This window comes from Triplophysa dalaica, chromosome 13, assembly GCF_015846415.1.
Source record: "Triplophysa dalaica isolate WHDGS20190420 chromosome 13, ASM1584641v1, whole genome shotgun sequence".
NCBI classification, from domain to species: domain Eukaryota; kingdom Metazoa; phylum Chordata; class Actinopteri; order Cypriniformes; family Nemacheilidae; genus Triplophysa; species Triplophysa dalaica.
In genome coordinates, this window is record NC_079554.1 from 11,565,446 (window position 1) to 11,586,998 (window position 21,553).

The 21,553-nt window shown below is 39.8% G+C and overlaps 1 protein-coding gene across 3 annotated transcripts; it reads left to right on the plus strand.

Annotated features, from left to right (window-relative positions):
* Positions 1 to 15: 15 nt before the first annotated feature.
* On the plus strand, positions 16 to 20,933 carry nek1 (NIMA-related kinase 1). Of its 3 annotated transcripts, XM_056763626.1 has the most exons (36): positions 16 to 137; positions 1,136 to 1,278; positions 1,426 to 1,522; positions 2,087 to 2,184; positions 2,384 to 2,467; positions 2,561 to 2,628; positions 2,732 to 2,818; positions 3,313 to 3,367; positions 4,000 to 4,200; positions 4,328 to 4,400; positions 4,479 to 4,633; positions 4,867 to 4,932; positions 6,029 to 6,088; positions 6,245 to 6,292; positions 6,392 to 6,472; positions 6,558 to 6,766; positions 6,838 to 6,945; positions 7,041 to 7,143; positions 7,391 to 7,477; positions 7,977 to 8,060; positions 8,302 to 8,379; positions 8,467 to 8,562; positions 8,644 to 8,823; positions 9,075 to 9,140; positions 9,291 to 9,534; positions 9,659 to 9,799; positions 10,225 to 10,386; positions 10,498 to 10,707; positions 10,786 to 10,891; positions 11,038 to 11,114; positions 11,335 to 11,543; positions 17,246 to 17,385; positions 17,462 to 17,805; positions 18,089 to 18,222; positions 18,456 to 18,588; positions 19,890 to 20,933. In XM_056763626.1, the coding sequence occupies exons 2-36, from the start codon at positions 1,162 to 1,164 to the stop codon at positions 19,901 to 19,903; spliced, it is 4,215 nt and encodes a 1,404-aa protein (XP_056619604.1). In that variant the 5' UTR covers positions 16 to 137; positions 1,136 to 1,161; the 3' UTR covers positions 19,904 to 20,933. The 3 variants fall into 3 exon arrangements, with proteins under 3 accessions (XP_056619604.1, XP_056619605.1, XP_056619606.1); XM_056763627.1 differs by lacking the exon at positions 4,867 to 4,932; XM_056763628.1 differs by lacking the exon at positions 7,391 to 7,477 and having other exon boundaries at positions 17 to 137.
* The last annotated feature ends 620 nt before the right edge of the window (positions 20,934 to 21,553 follow it).

The following is a 21,553-nucleotide window of genomic DNA, read 5'->3' on the forward strand; positions in this document are numbered from 1 at the left end:
CCCCTTAGCGGACCAATCGAATCGCTCTTTTTAGTCATCTTGTCCCGCCTTTCGTCTCGAGACCGCCCACAGTCGAAAATATTCATGTGAGCTGAACTGATGCTGCCAATGCTCGAGCTGTGTTCTGTATACAGAAGGTAAGAACAGCTTTTGTTTGCCAAATTGTGTTCATTTCATATTACATTACATTATTTTTCTCAAAAGTGGTTTATAATTACATTTCAAAAGGTGTCAGGGATAAATTCGTCCTTGTTTAACTTAGCAAGCGTCTTGTGCAGTATTAACAGTGGTTTGGCTCGCGAGTATCTGTTCGTGCAGGGCCTGTAATGTTAGAAATCCGCTTGATGCTTATAAAACTTTGACTTGTGTTTATGTGACGATCTTTTCTCGGCAGTGCATAATACGTCAACGCTATTGTAACGACTTGTCTCGAGTCAAAAGCAGCGCTTCACGTGTTATGTGAATAGAGCTTGTAAGTTTCTAACCTGATTTGTCCGCCTTCTGTTGACTATTATTGGACAGTCTGCTGGCTGGTTATCTTAATGTGTGCAATGGTTGGACATGCCCGTGTGCCTCTATTTTTTCTGCACCCTTTTAACTGTGGTGGGTCCTCTTTGTCATATTCAATTCATTAGCCCACATACACTGTGTGATCTTTTAGTTTGGTTTAATTCTTCAAAGCTCCATTGCAAACTGCATGTTTTTCTTTTTCATACCTTTAGTTTGCACTGCTATCTCTAATGCCAGGTGGCAGCTATAGTGATTCCCAGCATGCCTCTGTATTCTGTGTGGAAGTGAAATTAACCTTTTACTCATCAGGAGGTGCTCTGCTTGAGATGGCTCTGTGAATGAATGAATGAGTGACAGTCTTTCAGAGACCCATCTGGTGCTGAATGTGACTTTAAATACCTAGAGAAATTTGGAGATGTCACATGGTTGCTGTAGTTTTTCAGTCAATCTCCTGAATTAGGTTGAATCGAATGACGTTTTAGAGATGATGGTTTGCGTATGGTTGTTATGGTCTATTGTCTTGGCACATTTTTATGTTATACATAAAGCTCTTTAGCACATAATGTTATTTTGTTGATGCTCTATTTTTGTTTATTTTATTTGTGTTTTTTCCTCCCTATCTCAGCATGAGAAGTGTTGTCCTCCACAGACATGGAAAAGTATGAAAGGTTAAAGAAGATTGGGGAGGGATCCTTCGGGAAAGCCATCCTGGTCAAGTCAAGGGAAGATGGCCGACAATATGTTATCAAGGAGATTGGCATCTCCAGGGTAGTACATTTCTTTATTATGTGTTTGATGTCTGTATATGTATGTGATGGTCAGTAATAATAATAGTTTTATTTTTAAGGACTATATATGGAGAGTTAAAACCCTATTATGTACAATATATTTTTTATCTGTTTTTTATCTCACCAGATGTCCAACAAAGAAAGACAGGAATCGCGTAAAGAGGTGGCAGTTCTGGCTAACATGAGCCATCCTAACATTGTCCAGTACAAGGAATCCTTTGAAGGTAACTTGCTGTAATGCAAGACATCTTTCTTCAGAAACTGCATAATGTAATATTGAAACGTTATACCTCATTACCCTTCTCTGCCGTTTTCCTGGAAGGCATGTATTTTATGACTAATGCATGTTAAAGGGTGAGCAATTTTTAGTTGCCAAATGTTGATTTATCTAAGAACATTTGTTCCGGCAAAATACGACCTAATGTAAAGGATGGTCTGTGATTGATAGCCGGCGGAGATCTGCATGATCTGGCAAAGGCCCAACCTCGTGAATTTAATTATAAAGAGGATGTTGTAGAGTTAATGCTCTCTGTGGATTTATTCAGCATCTCTTGCATGATCCAACCACAGTGTAGTGACATAGAGGTTGAGTTTATGGCTGTTAATAAAATTAAATGTAGAGTCTGCTTTATTCGGCTATTTAAATCACCGACATTCAAACCAATTACTGTGTTTTGATTTTTTTACTATGGCATGTCAATACAAACTGTTTAAATGTCAAGGAGCCACTTGAGTTGTGAACCGAACCATTGCTGGCAGTTTGTCATTGACAGGATTTTTTTTTCTAGAGAGTGGTTGTTTGTACATAGTAATGGATTACTGTGAAGGAGGGGACCTGTTTAAGAAGATCAATAACCAGAAAGGGATTCTATTTCCTGAAGAACAGGTGAGAAAAATGACTACGTTCACTATTTTGAAGTGCCTCCATTATTGAAAAATGCATTTCACAATATAGAAATTCTAGATGGTATATTAGGATCCAAAAAGTCATTTTAATAGCAAGCTTGCTGCAGATCAATAACAGGCATTCATCTGAAATCAAAGAAAAACCTCAAGATGTTTTGCAATCTGTTGTTTCCTGGTAGATTCTTGACTGGTTTGTGCAGATCTGCTTGGCTCTTAAACACGTGCATGACCGCAAAATCCTACACAGGGACATCAAGTCACAGGTACACTTTAGATTTACCAACACTGCTGTTGAAATGAAGCTGATCCACTATGCTTAATGCAAAGTTAAGCTTTTGCTTTTGTTTTCTATCAAGAATATTTTCCTGACCAAAGATGGTACTGTACAGCTGGGAGACTTTGGAATCGCCAGGGTTTTAAACAGGCAAGATGTTGTCCGATTTACATGCTATTTTTAATTGATTTCACAAACACCAAAATAAATGTGATGGGAATCCCCCTTATAGACTGTGTGGTTATGTTTTCAGTACTGTGGAGTTGGCGAGGACATGTATCGGCACACCATACTACCTGTCACCAGAGATATGTGAAAATAAACCATATAATAACAAAAGGTAAACAACTTCCTGTTTTGAGCACGATGGCTATATAAGAGCAGGACAGGAAAGACAGTTAACAGTACCTCTGATGCCAGCAATTACATATTGATCCCTTCAAAGAGGCTATTGCACTATATGTAATTTAATCAGTCAGAATATTCTCAGGCACTATTGATGAAAACAGGCTATAAGTTTACATTTACATTCATGCATTTGGCGGATGCTTTTATCTAAAGCGACTAGCATTCAATATGTACACTTTAATGTATGAGTTTGTCCATATATTCATAAAGGTTAATTTTACAGCATCCTATTGCTCAGTTTCATTTTAGAAGAGGGTTTGCTCAAGATAGACTTCTGATGTTGTTATACGCTTCTTTGCGTGTACATATTTCCATGTGTACATGTGAGCAAGGCACATGTTCAACCCCATATTTACCCATTTGTCCTACTTTCTTCCTGTTGTTCTGTTGTTTGTTTCTCCCTCATTCTGTCGGGTTTCACCCTAGTGATGTCTGGGCCCTGGGATGTGTCCTATATGAAATGTGCACGCTTAAGCATGCTGTAAGTACCTCGTGTTCTCGTACTAGTTTGAGTGGCAGCTTTTTTGACTAAAAGCGCCTTTTTATGTGAATGATCAAAAAGAACTAGCTCTTTAATGTCTCATTAATCTCTGCATATGAATTTAGGTCTCAGCTCTTTCCTCATTCTCTCTTTTCCCTTGTTTAATTATTTACTCTCTGAAAAGTTTGAGGAGTTAAAAGTTTGAGGAATATTTTATAGCATTGACAGTCGAGAGGCGAAACTGCAGTGGAATGAAAGTTAAAGTGATAGTTAACCCAAAATTAAAATCCTGTCTTCATTTACTCGTCCTCTTGTCATTTCAAACCTGTTTGACTTTCTTTCTTCCGCAGAACACAAAAGAAGATATTTTAAGGAAAGTTGGTAACCGAACAGCACTGGCCCCCATTCACATCTATTGTATAGACACAAAACCAATGGAAGTGAATGGGGAACAGTTAACAACATTCTTCAAAATATCTTCTTTTATGTTCTGCGCAAGAAAGAAAGTCAAACAGGTTTGAAATGACGAAAGGGTAAATAAATGATGACAGTATCTTTATTTTTATAATATTGTAGGTGTGTGTGATTTAGTGAATGTCATTTTCAGCTTGATCTTGATGTCTTTCTTTCAGTTTGAGGCAGGTAACATGAAGAACCTGGTGCTGAAAATCATCCGTGGTTCGTACCCGGCTGTTTCAGTGCATTACTCCCAGGATCTGCGCCTTCTCCTGGCCAAGCTGTTTAAGCGCAACCCCAGGGAGAGACCCTCAGTCTCGACCATTCTGGACAAGCCTTTTCTTGTGCGCAGGATTCACAAGTTTCTCACTCCCCAGGTGACACAAGCACCAAAACATGCTTATTTAGCAGCACGATGACTCAGATGTGTTATATCTCAAGTTTAATTTCAGACCTGAATGTGTTGCAGATTTACTTTAATATGTATCCTTTTGTGTGTTACAGCTTATTGCACAAGAATTTAGTCACTCACTTCACCTTCATCAGCCTAAAACAAGTGTGGCCCAGGGAGCACCAGGTAAACATGTTTCTTGGTTGTAGATCAGCATTAGACACTTACACTGAATGAGTAACTCATTTCCTCTTCTCTCGCCAGCCAAACGTCCTGCCCCTGGCCCCGCCCCCATCTCTCCAGCTCAGAAAATCACCAAACCAGCTGCCAAATATGGAGTGCCTTTAACAGTACGGAGACCACCGGAAGCTCTCAGGAATGTCCCGGACGCAGCAAAGAAACCAATCAAACTCAAGCAGGTAAGAGCCCTGAGCCTGACAACAAATAGCGAGCGCCATGAATTCCATTGGTTAATCCATCTCCATGGCCAACCAGTTTGTGTCTACTGTATGTCAGTTGGGGTGGTAATTGTTTTCAAGGATCGCCATATAGTGTTTGTATCATATGGATATTTGTCAATGTTTTCCGGCTCTGCAAAAAATGAGAGCGAGAGACTTTTGATCCTCGTTCCTGGTGTCATGTTGTTGTCCAGGCCCCCCCTCCTGTGCCAGCGCGGAGGAGAATGAGTCGAGTGGAGGAGGAGAGGAGGAAGCATGAGGTACATCATAGAGCGCCCCCTGTCTCCAACTCCCTGTTCTAACACCTAGAACTCCTCCTTTAATTCACCCACCCCTGCACCAACCCACTGTACTGCAACAGCTCATTCTCGGCCCGTTCGTTTTTTTTAACCCAAATCCCTCTGTGTCGCTAATAAAACCAATTTAGAACAGGGTTAGAGAGATTATATAGTGATGGCTGGGTAAAGATTTGGGATGGTTGTAGGGTTAACCCCAGTAGTCCCACCTGTAAGTCGCTTTGGAAAAAAGCGTCTACTAAATGACTAAATGTGGTGAAGATTGTGAACTAGAGAATGTCACTGGTGTGATAGGCAGTTTAACTATTTAGTTGATAAGTTTGGATAATGGTTTGGGTGTAGTAGTGTCACAAAGTCTTGTGATAAGGTTAGTGTATTCTGTCCTGTTTTTTTATTTTAAACCCAACTTTTTCATGTTTCTATTTTCTCTATCGTTTCTTGGTAGCTTCTTGCCATCACCTGAATGGTGGGCATCTACATTTCCTACTCTTCATCCTTTCTATTAAGCTGTTCACCATCTCACTGTTCTTAACACCCGCTGTACTTTCTGAATTTGAGATGTCCAGTGTCCTATCCTAGACCTTTGTTTAAATCGTCATTTGCTTTTTTATTATGTCTGTTGAGCAGTTGTACATAGTATAGTACATGCAATGACCGTAAAATCTTAGGACACATAAATAAAAGTCATTATTATTCAATATCATGTCACATGTGGTGGCATTTCTTTGCACATATGCACTTCTCCGACCAATTGTTTGGTAAAAGAAACGGTTTGGTTTAAGTTAAAAACCAATACATCTACTTCATAGTCACCTTGGGACCACTCGGTTAAAAGTCACTGCAAAGATAGCTCGGATGAAGTATTTGTTTTGCAGATCTCACTTGATGTGATATTTTGTCCAAAAATAATTGTTTTCGGTCACTGTATATGGAAATCCGAGTTCATTTTACATCGAAAAATGTCATCCCTGTGAAGTTCATTTTAAAAGATTTATTTTGGTTCCGAAAATGCTGCTTACCTGTTACTGTCTATAAGCATTACACGTACGTTTTCTTCCAGGAAGGAGCGAGGAAGAAACGCATGGAGATGATGGAGAGGGAGAGGAAACAAAGAGAACAGGTGAGCTTATGAACAGCAGTTCACTCGAAGTTCAACAGATGGCCTCATTGCTTTTATTCGAGTGATGCGTCTATTGTGTTTGAAGACATTAGAATGCCTCTTTGAAAGCCTTTTTATTGAGTCAAGAAGCATCAATAATCGTGTTTCTCTCTGTAGATGTGGTTACTGAAGGCTTCTCAGATGAAGAGATTTGAAAGGGAAAAGGTAAACTGATCAATCCCCATAAACGATTATTTAAATCAATTAATGCATGTGTTATTGGGTGTTTGACTCTTTGACAAACTTTGACATTTCTCATCTTAGCTGAACCGCATAAACCGGGCTCGAGAACAGGGCTGGAAACATGTACTCAGTTCTAGTGGAGGCAGCAGTCCTGAGCGGAAGGTACAATACTTTTCAGTTTAGGTGAAAATATCTTATAATCTCACAGTGTCTTATTATTTCTCGTTTTATGTTTGGATTCTCATAGTTCTATGGGGGTGGTGGTGGTGGCGGCATTGGAGCAGCTGGAATAGTCCCCACCCCTCTGCCTGGCCCCACCCATCTCACCCCCCATGTTCCTGGCCCTTTCCATGCTCCTCCCAGCCGAGTTCCTTTAGACCACGCCCATTCACCTGCCGATAAACCTGCACCCAAAGATGCTGCTGTAGGAGACATGGCTTCAGGGGACCACAACAGGTGGGATATTTGTTTGTAACATTATTGAGGATTGATTTGTCATATTAATGTTTGTATGTCTGTGTTTAAAGGACTCCTGCAGACTCAGGGAATCTCAATGGTCATGCCTGCATTCCTGGTAAGGATGTCATTAGAAGAGAACCACGGAAAGCAAGCCTCCAAAATGAAAACGACTGCAGGTCAGTTCACTGGGTTTCATCAGGTTATAGATGCAAATATGCAAATTGAAAGTCCTTTAAAAGCGAGTTATGCGATCACTTTATCATATCTTTAGGTTTCGAGGTCAGCTGGCATCAGAAAGGGCTAAGCAGGTGGAAGAGTTTCATCAGCGGAAAAGAGAAGCCATGCTGAATAAAGTCCGAGCAGAGGGACAGCTGGTATGATTTTTTTATGTCTTCCTCTTCTAATTCAAGGAATGCTCCAAGTTCAATACGGGTTCATGGCATTTGTGGCATGATTTGAAAGAGAAAGGGCAGAAACGGTGCCAGGCAATAAACACTACGCACATTTACAAACATTTCAAAATCAAGAATTCTTTCAGCAAGACAGTGTTTGGGTTTTGGAGTCAGTGATGTGTCTAAATATGTGGCTTTAATAATACCGATTTAACCAATGGGTGAATAGGGGTCCCGGCAAAACCTGGCCGCCATCATTGCAAGCTGGTCAAACTCCTCTCGATGCAGGAGACCCCGAATCAACAAAGAGGAGGAGGTAGGAGTCCAGATTGGGATGGAACAATATTGCTCAGTTCATCGCACCTCAACCCCCATCATTCAGTTATTTTCTGTTGAACTGCCATCTTCAACTGATGTCCGGTCCCTGCACAATGATCAAAGCTGTCTCTCCAGTGCATTATTTCAGTTTACCCAAAACACACCCCTGGCAAAATGATATAAATAATTTTTTCGTTTGTGGATGTTTTCCTGCTTTTTGGATCCTTCATTTTTTTTTTTTAAAGGCATGAACATAACACCTTCTGCTGGATTCCAGAACACGTGACTCCTCCTAATATGGTCCTCATCAATGAATGTTGCTGTAATCGCTCCCCTCTTGTTTTTGCATCCAGAATGTTTCATGTCTCGTTTCTTTTCACCCCCGTTCACCAAATTTCGTATCCGTTTGTGTCCTGGCAATTTTGGCAAACCTTTGTTGGAGGGAGGTGGTGGGATGAGAATAAAGACAGATGAAATGTGATCTGTGTATTCTTCAGGAGTACTTGGCAAGGCTACGGCAGATCAGACTGCAGAATTTTAATGAACGCCAGCAGATCAAAGCTCTCCTCAGAGGAGAGAAGGTACGGATGAAACACCCACATTCATGTCCTAAATTGAAAAAGTCTTTAAGCTTTTGATTTTAAATTGATGATCTTGTCAACAGTTTCAAAAACGCATCTAATATTTCTAACAGAATCTAATATTTTAAAATGTCAGTTCTTTTATCGTTTTCTCACACCGTTATTCCAGAACGTATTGTTTCATTTTTGGAAAGCTGTAGAATGCTATGTTTAACCGTTTGTTTCGCACGGTTTCTCCCAGCGTGACAGTGATGGTTTAGACAGTCAGGAATCATGTGAAGAAGCAGTTCTCAGGAGAAGGAAGATAGAAGCATTGAAGGTAAGACTTAAATTAATTTTGCTTTCTGACATCTATTTGAAACTAGTGTTTTTTATTTGGCTGTTTGTGTGTGTGTCTGTTTTTTAGGCCCAATCAAAGTCTCGTGCCGCCCTACTCAAGGAACAGCTCGAAAAGAAGAGGAGAGAAGCCTATGAGCGAGAGAAGAAAGCATGGGAGGATCATGTATGTCAAACTTTATCACACCCTTCTTCCGTAGTCGTTCGTCTCTTAGTTTTGTATCACTTATGTTTTGCCTTTGTCTAGCTTGTAGCACGAGGAGTAAAGGTCAACGTTGGACCTGCAGGTGGAGCTCCACCTCCTGTAGCCCCTCCCACTCAACAGTCTGAACCCACCCCTCAGGAAGCCGTCTCCAAAGCCACACCCTCTTCTAGACCCTCCATTCCAGCCATTTCCATGACCGCTGCTTTAAAGGATGTGGGCGCGGTTAGTCACCAAATACATTCGCTAATAGTGGAGGCGTCCAATAATTTTCTAGGAACTTCAAATAACCGATAATCATTTTTTGGGACACTGAACTCCCCTCTTTGCTTTTTATTCTTACAAGTTGTTTGTAAATAGATTTGTTTCAGATTATCTTCTAATTCCACTGTATTACCGATGATATTGAATTTATGCCAATTTTCTGCGCATGCTACACTGGCTACCGTAATATCAATAAGATTTATTTTTTGCAGATCTCATCTGGGCAGAGTTCACCTATGAAAGAGGACTCTCTCAGAGTAGAAACTTCCGTTGTACAGGTAAGAATGCCATTTTTGGATGCATGTTAGGTAGATTGCTGAGGTGCAAGGAATTCATCACTCATGTAACAACACTGTCTTGAACAATCACCAATGAAAACATTCATTTGATCATGTACAGTACCATTAATGATCATCGTTTTGGTTAAGATTGAAAAGAAGGAGATTCTCAGGAGGCTTAATCAGAAGGTACAGACTCCTGAGGAAGATGGAGAGAAAGCTTCCACATCTTGTAGCAGTGAACCATGCCCCCCTCCTCCTCAACCAATCCAACATCCCATCACAGAGGAAAGACCGCCGACGGGTGGTGATAGAAAGAAATGGGAGGCTGTACCTCCACCTATACTCTCTGTAGCCGAACAAACTCTGGAGGAGACCTGTGCGACTCTGGCAGGTGCGAACAGTTCATCAATTTATATTCATGAGTTATACTTTAGTATTAAAACGTAAGGTTCATTTTTCACAATTCATTTTATGTGAGCACAACATATGTTTGATTTCCCCTTCGCTTTGTTCAGCTTCTCAGGCAGCATCTCCAGAGGCGAGTGCTCCCTCTGGTGGAGACAGGAAGAAATGGGAGACGGATGGTGCGTCTCTGTTGTCTGTGGCTCAACAAACTCTGGAAGAAACCTGTCTTGCTACAGCAGGTCGACTAACAGGTGCTCTTGCTTATTTTGGCATCTTCTAGTTCTCACAATGAAACTGATTTGGCATTATATTAAACAAACTGTCTTCCCAAATATATGTAGATTTTTTTTCGTAATGTTTATTTATATTTTTATTTTCCTAAACTAGGATGTAAATGTTTTTTAGATCGCCTTAGTATTTACAGGGTGAATAAGTTACGTATTGATGTGTTTTGGTTTGTATCCATGGAGGGTGTGTTTATGCTTTGGGACTCCAGAGCATCCTATCGCAACCACCTTGACAACAAACTCAAACAGAGCTTTAGTGTACATGTTTGTTCACCACCAGTCTACAATAACAACTTTCTTAGAAAGCCAGATGTTTTGTGTGACTATAGTGTTTTTCACAGTGTGTGTCTTGGTATTTTGCAGTATCGTCTGTTTGTTTTAACCCACAGTAGGTGAAGTCATTCGCATGGACGATTTGAAGGAGGAGGAGCCACGGAAAGCTTGGGGGCGGAGCCCAGACGCAGAGGTTCTGAAGGTGTTGGAAAAAGCCGAACTGCAAACCCTTACCCAGCAACTAGGTCATACCAGCATCTGCGACAACATACAAACTGGCGAGTCATTTGATTTTTGTCTTTTCTATATTCTGTTTAATGTGTTCAGTGACGGACTGTGTGACCCACAACAGTTTAATCTTAATGGTTTTGTGTCTGTGTCTTCATTAGAAAGCCTTAATCCCATTGAAGAGTCTCCAGATGCCACACAAGCCAATCAAGTGCCTCTCTTTCAGCCATGCCAGCCTGCTGAAGATTCCAAACAGGAAGTGACATATCACAGCACAGTGCCGATCACAACAGAGGTTAAAAGTCAGGATTTAATCTCACCATCAACGGGGGAGCTGCAAAACACAGATTCTGGTGAAAGTGAGACAGAAGGTGAGAATAATGTATTGAATATTAATGTGTAATGTGAATACACTGCAGAAATCTGATATCTTTTTTCTTTCCATCTAGTGGTTGATGATATGGAGTCGATCGTTTTGGAGGAAGCCGCTTCACAAACTACAAAGCCCCCAGAGGACGTTCTGCAAGCTTGGACCAATGATTCCCAAATATCTGAGTAAGTACAGATGGACATCTTAATCCTAAATTTTCATATCACCTGTAAAAATAATTTGGTTTCATCAATAATAATCCTGTTTAATATGTAGATTCTTAAATTAGTTTTCATAGCCTAATATTTTTATCACGGCAATGTCACTTTAGGCCAGCAGATGGCAGGCTAATTCAGGAAGAGTGCACAGAGATGCCTCAAAGGGAGGAGAAACAGCCTGAACCCGCAGGTAATCTCCAGTGTACTGCTAAGAACCCTTATCTCTCTCACACACAAACGTGTCTCATTATCCACCGATCAAAGATCTGGAGGCTTTCCCTTTACACCTCATTTTTCTCTCAACCTTCACTAAACCCCAGAAGCTCCAGAACATCCATCTTGAATAAAGCTTCACTGTCAAAGAGACTAACTCAAGGAAATTGTTGATATCTTCTTTTCTTTCCACGTAGTTGATGAATCTCTGTTTGTGAAGCTGAGCAGCAGTCCGGCTCACAGACGCACGGTAGCATTGGCCCTCCTGTCTGCCCAGTCCTCGGCGGATGACTCCTCCTCCGTCACCTCACGGTCTCGGTCGGTCTCTCCGCAGCGGTCGCACCGTCATGACGATGCGCTTCTCATCGGCCTCTCCACCGGCCTTTTTGACACAAACAACCCAAAGGTGAGTAAATCGCCATCACGGTAAAACATGTGGGACACAGGGTGGAAAACGTGTTTTGTTGTGTTTGGTGTTCACAGGGATATTTTTGGCTACTTTTGAAAGGTTTTCACGAATTAACAGAGACTCAAACCCTTAGGTGCCCTGTTGGTTATTTAACATTAGACACATCATGAAACACATTCATAACATCTGAAAGAATCTACCTGTGAGAGAGAACTTATACCAGCAGAATGTAGTTCCTCTGATGCCCAGGGTGGAGAAGACAGACGGGAGGATTAGATAGTTGTGAAGTGTCAAAAGCAGCAGACAAGTGAAGATGGATGATGTTGAAGATGCTCTCGACAGCTGCAGAGCCTTAGTGAGGGATGGCGAGGTGGTCTCTGTTGAATGCTCACTTCTAAAGACTGATTAGTGTCAAGCAGACTGTGGGAGGAAGGAAAGGATCTTACTGAAAACAACCTGCTCAAGTGTTTTCGTCCTGAACAGGAGGAGAGATTGTTCTGTGTTGGCAAGGTGGATATATGATGTTTTTTTTTAACCCGAGCCTGTTTTGTGGTGGGAAAAGTGGCGATGCGGAACAATTTGTTGATGGTGTGCAGATAGAAGTGTAGGAGTGATGGGAATAGCTTGTAGAAAGTGGGAGAAAATAGAAGTAGAAGTTTTGAGACCTCAGCCTCTGTGAGTGGTTAGTAAATGGGTGCATGTGGGTGTTTGTGCTTTAGACAGTTAACTGCTTAGGATTGTTGAACTGTGAAAAAACATACAATATAAGTCACTGTTTCCACAATGATTAGCTCAAACAAAATAGTTTTTCCTTTGCGTTTTTAAAAAGTTTTACGTACACACGACAGTGTATTCAAAAACGCTGTGTTATGCATGCCAGGCCAGTAGTTGGCGCTTTGTCACTTTGTAAAGAAGTACTTTCGTGCATACCCACATATTGAACATGTAATATGCATACGCTTGACAACAGTGTTTCACGGTTTCGCATGTTGCCTCCCAGTCCGCCTACTCATACTATGCACTTAAAGTATGTATTGTTTTTGTTACCGAAAAGTATTGATATTTTTTTGTGTATGCACGCACTGGGACATACTGGCACAAAACTAAAGTGGCTGCTGTTGCCTAGAGCACAACTGTCTCATTGAGAAAACATGATACAAAATACAGCCCTTCTTTGCATTTAAGTATGTATTTTGTCGCTGTCCTTCTCAAACTTCATACGACCAAATTCGCTGTTTTTCAGGACATGGAAAAAACACTCTGGGGTATTTTCACAGAGAGGAATTATTTTAAGGCAGGACTAGGCTTTAGTTAAATTAGGATATTTTAGTCATTTTTAAAAACATAACTAAAAAAAACATTACTGGTGTACATCTTGAGACAATTCAAGATATGCCATTGCAAGTTGTTTTCAATCAAGAAACATTTAAATTAGTCTGGGACTACGGACTAGTCTTAAACCCTGTCCAGGAAACCGCCCCTGTAGTTTTTAAATCGTTGTACGGTTTTGTCGAAGTTGAATAGCTCTTTTAATACTTTGTATTGGTTAGATATTTGCAAAACCCAGTGATAAACATAGGGTGACTAATAATAATGATTTATGCCCAAAAAATAAAAATCACCAAATATGGAGTAGATAAGAGGTTTCACTATTTCACATGTAATGTTTGCTGTATACTTGCATTTGTTAATTCAGTGAAGCATTGTTTATTTCATTTTTATTAATGCTGTGTAGCGTCACTAAACTCTCCCTTCTCCCGGTGAGTTGTGAGTAGGGATGTAAGGATAAGTGAGCCCATTGAAAATCGATTATAATATGTGATTATGAGACGTTAATTGAATCGCAATACATGTTTTGAAAAGCAGGGGCCGCTGTGTTTACTGCAAACTTGGTAAAGGTGGATATGTTGATATTTCTTTAAAATCCAAGTTACAAAAAACACAAAGTCTTAGAGACTTTTGTATTATTTTAACTTATTTTATTTGCAATTTGTTTTAAAATTGCAGTTTCATTTTGTTATTTGACATAAAAGCTATTTTATTTTACAAAGAAATGTGCAGTATTTGAGGTATAATTAAAGGGTAGTTGTTCATTTCTAATTTCTCAACTCATTTTGTAAAAAAAACGTATTGTGAAATAAAAACCGTGTAGCGCAATGCATCGTGAACTGAGTGAATCGTTACATACCTAGTTGTTGGTAGTATTTTGCAAAATTCTGCACTTCTAAATTCTACCGAAATTAGTAGACCATCTGGCAATCTCTGGCATACTCTATTCAACATACTATGATTTGGGACATGATATTTATATTTTCAAATACTATTTAGGTCAGATAGTATGCCAATTTGACGCAACAACAGTTTACACAGAGACGATAATGGGCGACTTTTTCAAAACTGCTTTCAGTCCCCCCGTTTTTCGTGTAAACGGACAGCCCAAACATAAACAAAAATTTGTGTCGAAAACCCAATTATGTATTTGGCCCATTAATCAGAACAGCGGAGTGAAAGGAAAGCTATTAAAGTTTGTTAATGTTCCATAATTATACATTTAAATGGGAGTGAGCCTTTGCTAATTACAAACTTGTGTACGACATTTACATGGAAAAAGTAATTCATGCAGATGGATTTTGAAGGTCCAAATGCAGATTTGCTGAACTTGCAAGCATGTACAATGCTCTCATTAAAAAATGATATTGTAAAAACTTGTGTTTTTACTCTGCTGCTCAGCATTTTGTTTTCCGCAGAGTTTTGTGCATTACGCAGCACAAGTAAGCCTGCAGCTGCACTGCGCTTACACGGGCGGCGTGAATCTTTCAATAGGGTTGCCAAAATAAATAAGTACACCTTGTGCACCGGGCGAAGCAGGCCTTAGATGCATAATTTTACCATTTAAGTGTGCAGGTAATGTCCAGAGGACTGTGAAAGGTGTGTGTGTGTTAATAGAAAGATATAACAGCCAATACAGAACATAGTAATGAGAACTCCACTGCTACCATACATCACACTCATTACACTAGACAGAGAAAGCGAGAGAAAGAGAGAGAGAGAGACTGGAAGCAAAAGATGGATGGAAGATAAGATGACACTATCGCAGGAGAAACAGATGGCAGTCTCTGAAAATGTGTTACACTTAGAGAATCAAGGGGGTTCGACTTATACATCACCCAGTGATTTGTTTTCCCCAGACTCAGTTTTGTGTTTGCGCGCACATAATGGTGGGAATGTGTGTTTGGATGTGCCGCGGGCCATTGCAGTGCAGGACCACTGTGTGTGTGTTTGAGCTCCTGAGTGGAGCGTTATTAATGCGATTCTTCCACATCCTTGATATGCCATTTAACCAAAAGGCTTTTCTCTGCCCCGTGTACGTTTTTGCCCACCCCACAGGCACACACACACTTCGCCCTAGCAAAAGCACATTCACACCTCGCCCACACTTTCGCAAACAAACGCACATATGGCCTTTCGGATTGCTTACACCCTCCCGGACAACTGGACGAGATGCAAACACTCGCGCACACACACACAAACTTTGGACTTTCTCGGAGCAGACTGTAAGTGTTTAATCAGTAGTTTAACACGCCTCTCTACTGCGCAAGTGAGAGAACAGAGTGCTGCTCCGTACCATCGGCGGTGTTGGAGATGGATGACTGCACTGATATTAAAACCCTCCTCTGCTCTGTGGAGAGAATTTTAAGTCCCCGCTGAGTGTTTAATAGTTAGGGCTTTTATTCTCACGCACGATTCTGATTGAACAACTTCATGGAGAGTGTGCTTGTGCATTTTTGGGTCAACGAGTCAACTTGGTGTATGTTAGCCAAGGTTTCTTGCAAAGTTCACATCTAGCTTGTTGCAGAAATGTCTATGGCTCAACCAATGGCAGGAGATCCAAAACTGTATTTTCCCCAATGATGAAAAATGTTGATTTTACCTTCTGTTTAAAATAAAAAAAGTACACACTTCAAGGGATAGTTCACCCAAAAAAGAAAATTCTGCCATCATTTGCTCACCTGCTAGTTGTTCCAAACCTGTGTAAATTTGTTGTTCTGCTGAACAGAAAAATATATTTAGTATTTGTATACAAACAGTTCTTGGGCACTATGGAAAAAACTATTTAGTTTCCATAATCCTCAAAAAAAGCTTCTTTTGTGTTCAACAGAACAACACATTTTATACAGGAATAACTTGAGTAAATTGTTACAGAATTTTCATTTATGTGTGAACTATTTCTTTCAGTAGGGTCGCACGATAAAGAACAGTTGCTAAAAATGTTGATCTAGGATATGCAATACAATAACTCTTTAAGTCTGTAAAATTAATTTAAACTATATTAAAGTGATACTTTACCCCAAAATGAAAATTCTGTCATTACTCGTCATCAGATTGTCCCAAACTTGTATAAAATTTGTTGTTCTGTTGAACACACAGGAACGTATATGGAAGATTGTCAAATCTCAACCCCATTGACTCCCATAGTATTTATTTTCCGTACTGTGGCAGTAAATGGTGGATGAGATCTGACATTCTTCCAAATTTCTTCCTGTGTGTTAAGCAAAACAGAGACAAGTATACAGGTTTGGAACAATCTGAGGGTGAGAAAATGATGATAGAATTTTCATTTTTGGAAAAATTTATTTTCAAAATCTTTTTTTTTTTAAATATATTTATACTAAAAATAATACAACCAACATACTTTTCACATTCTTTCTGATTATTGAGCATCTTCCGCACATCGGGCACAGCCAGTCGCTTATCTGAATCAACTTGAAACTTTAATAAAAATTACTTTTTAATTTTTTTTAATTATTTAGTTATTCCAAACCATTGCAATATCCACATTTGTGATATTTTGATCGTTTTTATATATTGTGCTGCCCTACACTTCAGTTTTTATCAGGCTGTTTATTGCCGCTGTGCCTTTAAGATGGTTGTCACTGCAGCATCCTCTGCTGCATTGCATTGTGACAGGTACACAAAACAATCTGTGCTTAAAATGTTCCGTTCAAACTTTGAAGGTTGGAATGAAATGAACAGAGACAGTGTTAAAAATAATCTTCAGCCATTCGTTTCTAAAATTGGGATGCCTCAGAAGGCTGTGCAGACACAAAGTGCTGCAGTACCTTCGCAAGGATAGGTATAATGTAAAGAACATGCTCCAAATCCAATGTTTTGATGTGGGTGATCATACGGTAATATACTGTACATTGTGTGTGGGAATGAGATTTTGCCATCTTTGCACTTGCAGCTTAGTTTACAGAAAGTTTCACAATTTATCACAGTTTATCATTTAAACCACACTGGAGATCTAAAGTAGATATAGTGACATGAACAGTACAGTAGTTTCCGTTTTCACACCTAAATGTCTCTTCCCACCCAAAGTGGGAAATCTTGCTTAACCCGGGTTTAAATCTGAAAATAATTGAGGGTTAAACACAATGTGAAAATCCCCTAATCCCCCTTTCAGCAGGTTTTGAAAAGCAGTCAATGCTCACAGAATGCTTTTATATTTTGTTTGACAAATTCACTTCTAGCTTCGCTGTCAATCCCACAATTCCCACGTGAGTCCAGAGAATGAACTAAGACCCCCACTCAAGTGTGCTATAGTAGAATCAGACAGTTAAATAATGTTCCCACAGCATGTTGAAGTCTTTCATTTGACATGTCATTCACTGGTCATTCATGTTTGTGTGTTTTGTCAGATGCTGAGGACGTGCTCCCTACCAGACCTCAGTAAGCTGTTCAGTGATGCTGTTGAACGCGAAGGTTCTGTCGCTCCTGAAAACAACCTGGAGGTCGAGGATCTGGAGGACAAAGGAGATGAACCATCTGAAACTGAAGAGTAAGATACACAATCCCATATGCTCTTACCCACACTCCTACGCATATCTTACACACTCGCTCTCTCGTTCTCACAGTGTGTATGATGATGATGACTTGAGAGAGCTCAGGGCATCTATGGAGAGGCTTCTCCAAGAACAGCGTAGTGACGAAGACGATGATGAAGAGGAAGATGACGTTGGAGGATCCAACGGAAGTCCTGCTGACGAAGAGTCAGCCGGTGTTAATGGGCTAGAAGGGGCTGGTGAGAATCCCAGTCCTGAGACTCCTCTGGTTGTTTACAATGGGACGGCTGAGGAACATGATGATGTTAGTCACGATGAAGAAGAGCCAGGAGAACTGGTTACTGATGGAATGGAAGTGGAGGAAGATGAAGAGCAGAACAGCAGTGAAGGCCAGCTCAATGAGGAGTGGCATTCAGGTAACCACAACCTAAATGCATCAGAAACAAACTGTTCACGTTCAAGACTGTTCTCCAAATCATAATAAGAAATAAGAGCTTGTTTATTGAGCTAAATATATTGTTGTGGCTTTAATCAAATCTGTTTATCGATCCTTTATTAAGACTATTGTGTTATTGGGTATTAACACTTTAAATGCTAACACAGACAATATTTCTCAGTAATAGAATCACATTTAACTGTTTTGAGGTTAAAAGCGTATTGATTGATTGTGTAATGTGCCTCGGATGGATCTGAATGCAGATGACAGCGAGGAAGAGGATGGTGAAGAACTAGAGCAGCAAGACAGCATCTTTAGTCGTCTGGAGGAGCTGCGGTGTCATCTGGAGCAGGCGATGGGATTTGAGAATTTCATCCAAGCGTACAACAAAATCAAGGTCTGAATTAGTCATTATTTCACTTGGTCCAAAATCAGATTTGCATGAGAGCGTAAATGGTAACATACTGGTTCAACAGATGTGCTTCCTTTTTTTGGCAGTTTGTCAGAATGGAACTGTCGTAAACTGCTATAAAACTCTGTTCACCTTATAATGTAATTTAAAGATGAAAAACTTTGTTCATAGTTTCATCCAGAGTTAGATTGTTATATTAATGCGAGTTTCTTTGTTAGGCCATCCATGAAGACGAGGATGAGAACATTGAAATGGTCTCCAGCATGGTGCAAAGCATTTTGGGAACCCAGCATCAGCACCTATATCCCAAAATTCTCCATTTGGTGATGGCGGATGGAGCTTACCAAGAAGGTAGAGTATATAGTAGGACTGTCCGTTTAACATGATAATGTAATTTTGTATAAAGAAAAATGTAATGGGTCACATGACATAAATTATATAAGAAGGAATTTTTATGCTATTTAAGTAATTCAAGCTAAAGCTGTGTCCATCACAATTTGTATTTATTAACAGGGATAGTTTACCAAAATAATGAAATCTGTTACCATGTATTCACCCCCATGTTATTTAAAACCTATACTAGATATTTTCAGAAGTGTGTTTTTTGTCCTTACAATGGAAGTCAATAGTAACCAAGGTCGTTTGGTTACAAACATTCTTCAGAATATCTTCTTTTGTGTTCTGCAAAAAAAAATCATACAGGTTTGGAATGATGAAACAATTTAATTTTTGTGCCAACTATCCCTTTAGTTTGTACTTTAGTTTATGCATTTTCCAAAATAATGTTATGTGTTAAAGGGATAATTCACCCAAAAATAAATGTTAGAACGTTAGCAACTAACATTTGCAACTGATCTCAGTTGCTAACATTCTTCCAAATATCTTCATTTCTATTCAACCAAACAAAGACATGAGGGTAAGTAATTCATGACAGAATTTTCATTTTTAGGTCAACTGTCCCTTTAATAGAATCTTCATTTAGAGACTTAATTCATTTAATATTTATATTTAATTTGTATTAATTGAATTCATTTTAAATAATTGAATGAATCCCCATATCATGTATATAACCACATTGACACTCTGATCCGTTCATGTACTCTTCTGTGTAAAGCCGTTTGATGTTCGTCTCGCACAATCCTGTGAGGACATATTTACAAGTTCATTCACAGCCTGATCTCTGTAGAAATAGATAAATGAAAGATAGAGGAGTGGGTGTATAAGAGAGAAGCTATTTCATCCAATGCAGTATATCAAGCACTTCAGAGAAGACACACACATTCATAAAGAGATAAATAAATACAACTGCCATTATCTTTGTTTGGGTATAACTCAAATTTGTCCTCCTTTTACACGATCAATATCATATCTCTTTATGTGTGCGTGTTTCTTTAACTCCCCCAGAGTTATTTTTCTCCTGTATTTACTTCACAAACTCTTATGTAAGTCATGCTGCATTGCTCTGAGCAGTTTCAAGGCAGTGATGTGAGGCTTTCCTGGCATTTTACAGTGTGTGTTCATAGCATCTCGCTGTGGATTTTAACATGACCTCTGACATCAGGAATATAGCCTGGAAGTTTTCTTCAGATCTCAAGACGTTGGTTGCTTTTCCTAACGCTTCTGTTTCTTTTTCCTCTGTCTCTCTTCCTCAGATAATGATGAATAGGAGTTATTCATCCGTGCCAGTGGCAGCCTCGGACAATCTGCTGGCAGGCTGAAGTGTTCCCATGATGCCTCTGACAGACCGACGAAGTGCACGTAGGGAAAGAGGGGGGGGGGGACGGGGGTGAGAAAGGGGGAAATGGGCCACTCGGGCATGGGCAGTTTAACGTCCACGGCTCGACTGCAGTTCTGCTTCCATATCCTAAGTATCTAAGCACTACTTTGTAAATTTTGTGTATAAAAATCTGCCGTGGGTGATAATATTTAACCAAAGCGTAGCAGAGCGTTACCACATGAGGGCAAAAAATAAGAAGTCTGAGACTCGTGTGTCCCCTTAGCTGTTGACAGATTGTATGTTAAAGTGCTGCTCCGTGCTGTATGAACTAACAGCTGAAGCTATGAAAACTGCTTTTTAAGGCTTTGGACCGGCCAGGGAGGTCTAGTTCAGGGGTCAGAGGTCAAATTTCTACCGAGTTTCAGGTGCTTGCACACAACGGGCAGCAGGTTGGGTGCAGCTGTCTACCTCAGACAACAACAGACCCGGCTAAACTTAGTCTCAAAATTCCTTCTCAAACACATTTTCAGAACCTCTTTTTGTACTTTTACAGACGTGACGTTTACAAAACGTGCTCCAAAATTACTTTGCCTCTTAAGATTTCTCACATGTCAAGTTTGAAGCATTTAAGCATCGTTTATAGACAGAACTGTTATTGAGAGAGATGCAGGAGTTACTATGCATATAAAGAGCAACTAAACAGTAGCGTGCATAAGCCCGCTCAGCGCGGCGTTATTTTGGGTTAATGACGGACATTTATGAAATGCTGTGGGGATGCTTTGTGCATGTTATTCACAGCTGCACTTCCAGCTGGATGTGTTCAGACGGTTTCCTCATTTTAGCTGGTACTTGAAAGTGTACAGAAAAATTGTATAGCATTTTGAAGCAATTGTTAAATAATTTATGAGCGTTGTTACTGTGTGATTGCATGTCATGTATGTCTTTGTACTGAGAAATAAAAGTCATTTTTTTGAGAGAATGCTCATGCTTGCGTGTTGGTATTTGGAAATGACAGACTCTGGTTTTGGACAGCTGAGCCGAAATCGGCTGCCAAAATCTATTTTCAGCTACCTATTTGAGACGGATTTTCTTTTTCTTTACTCATTCTGATTGGTCATGTGAGCTGTCAGTCAAGTAGCAACAGTGCAGCTGTCACAAGAATTGGCTGGAAGTGTGTAGGGGTTTCCCCTTATCATTGAACACCCGTACATTCCCAGACAACCACAGACTACTGTGGGTGTGTAACTTTGCCAGAATATTGGTACATGAGTCACAAAGTTATAGTATTTACCATTAAAAGAAGAATCAACCCGTTCATTCATCTGTATTTGGACCAATTTAAAGGGATCGTTCAGTCAAAAATAACAATTATTTATCTAGTCCAGTGTTTCCCAAATGGGGGTACGCATACTTTGGGATACTGCAGGGGGTATGTGAGAGAAACTGAATAGGATAGGAATAATAGGAATAAACAATGAAAATCAATAGATCATAATAGTATTATTGTTATATGAAATTAGGACTGCACAAATATGCATAAATTTTAATTCTAAATTTAAAACGCATTTCCGGAATCAGGAGCAGTGTCTGGGCGCGAAA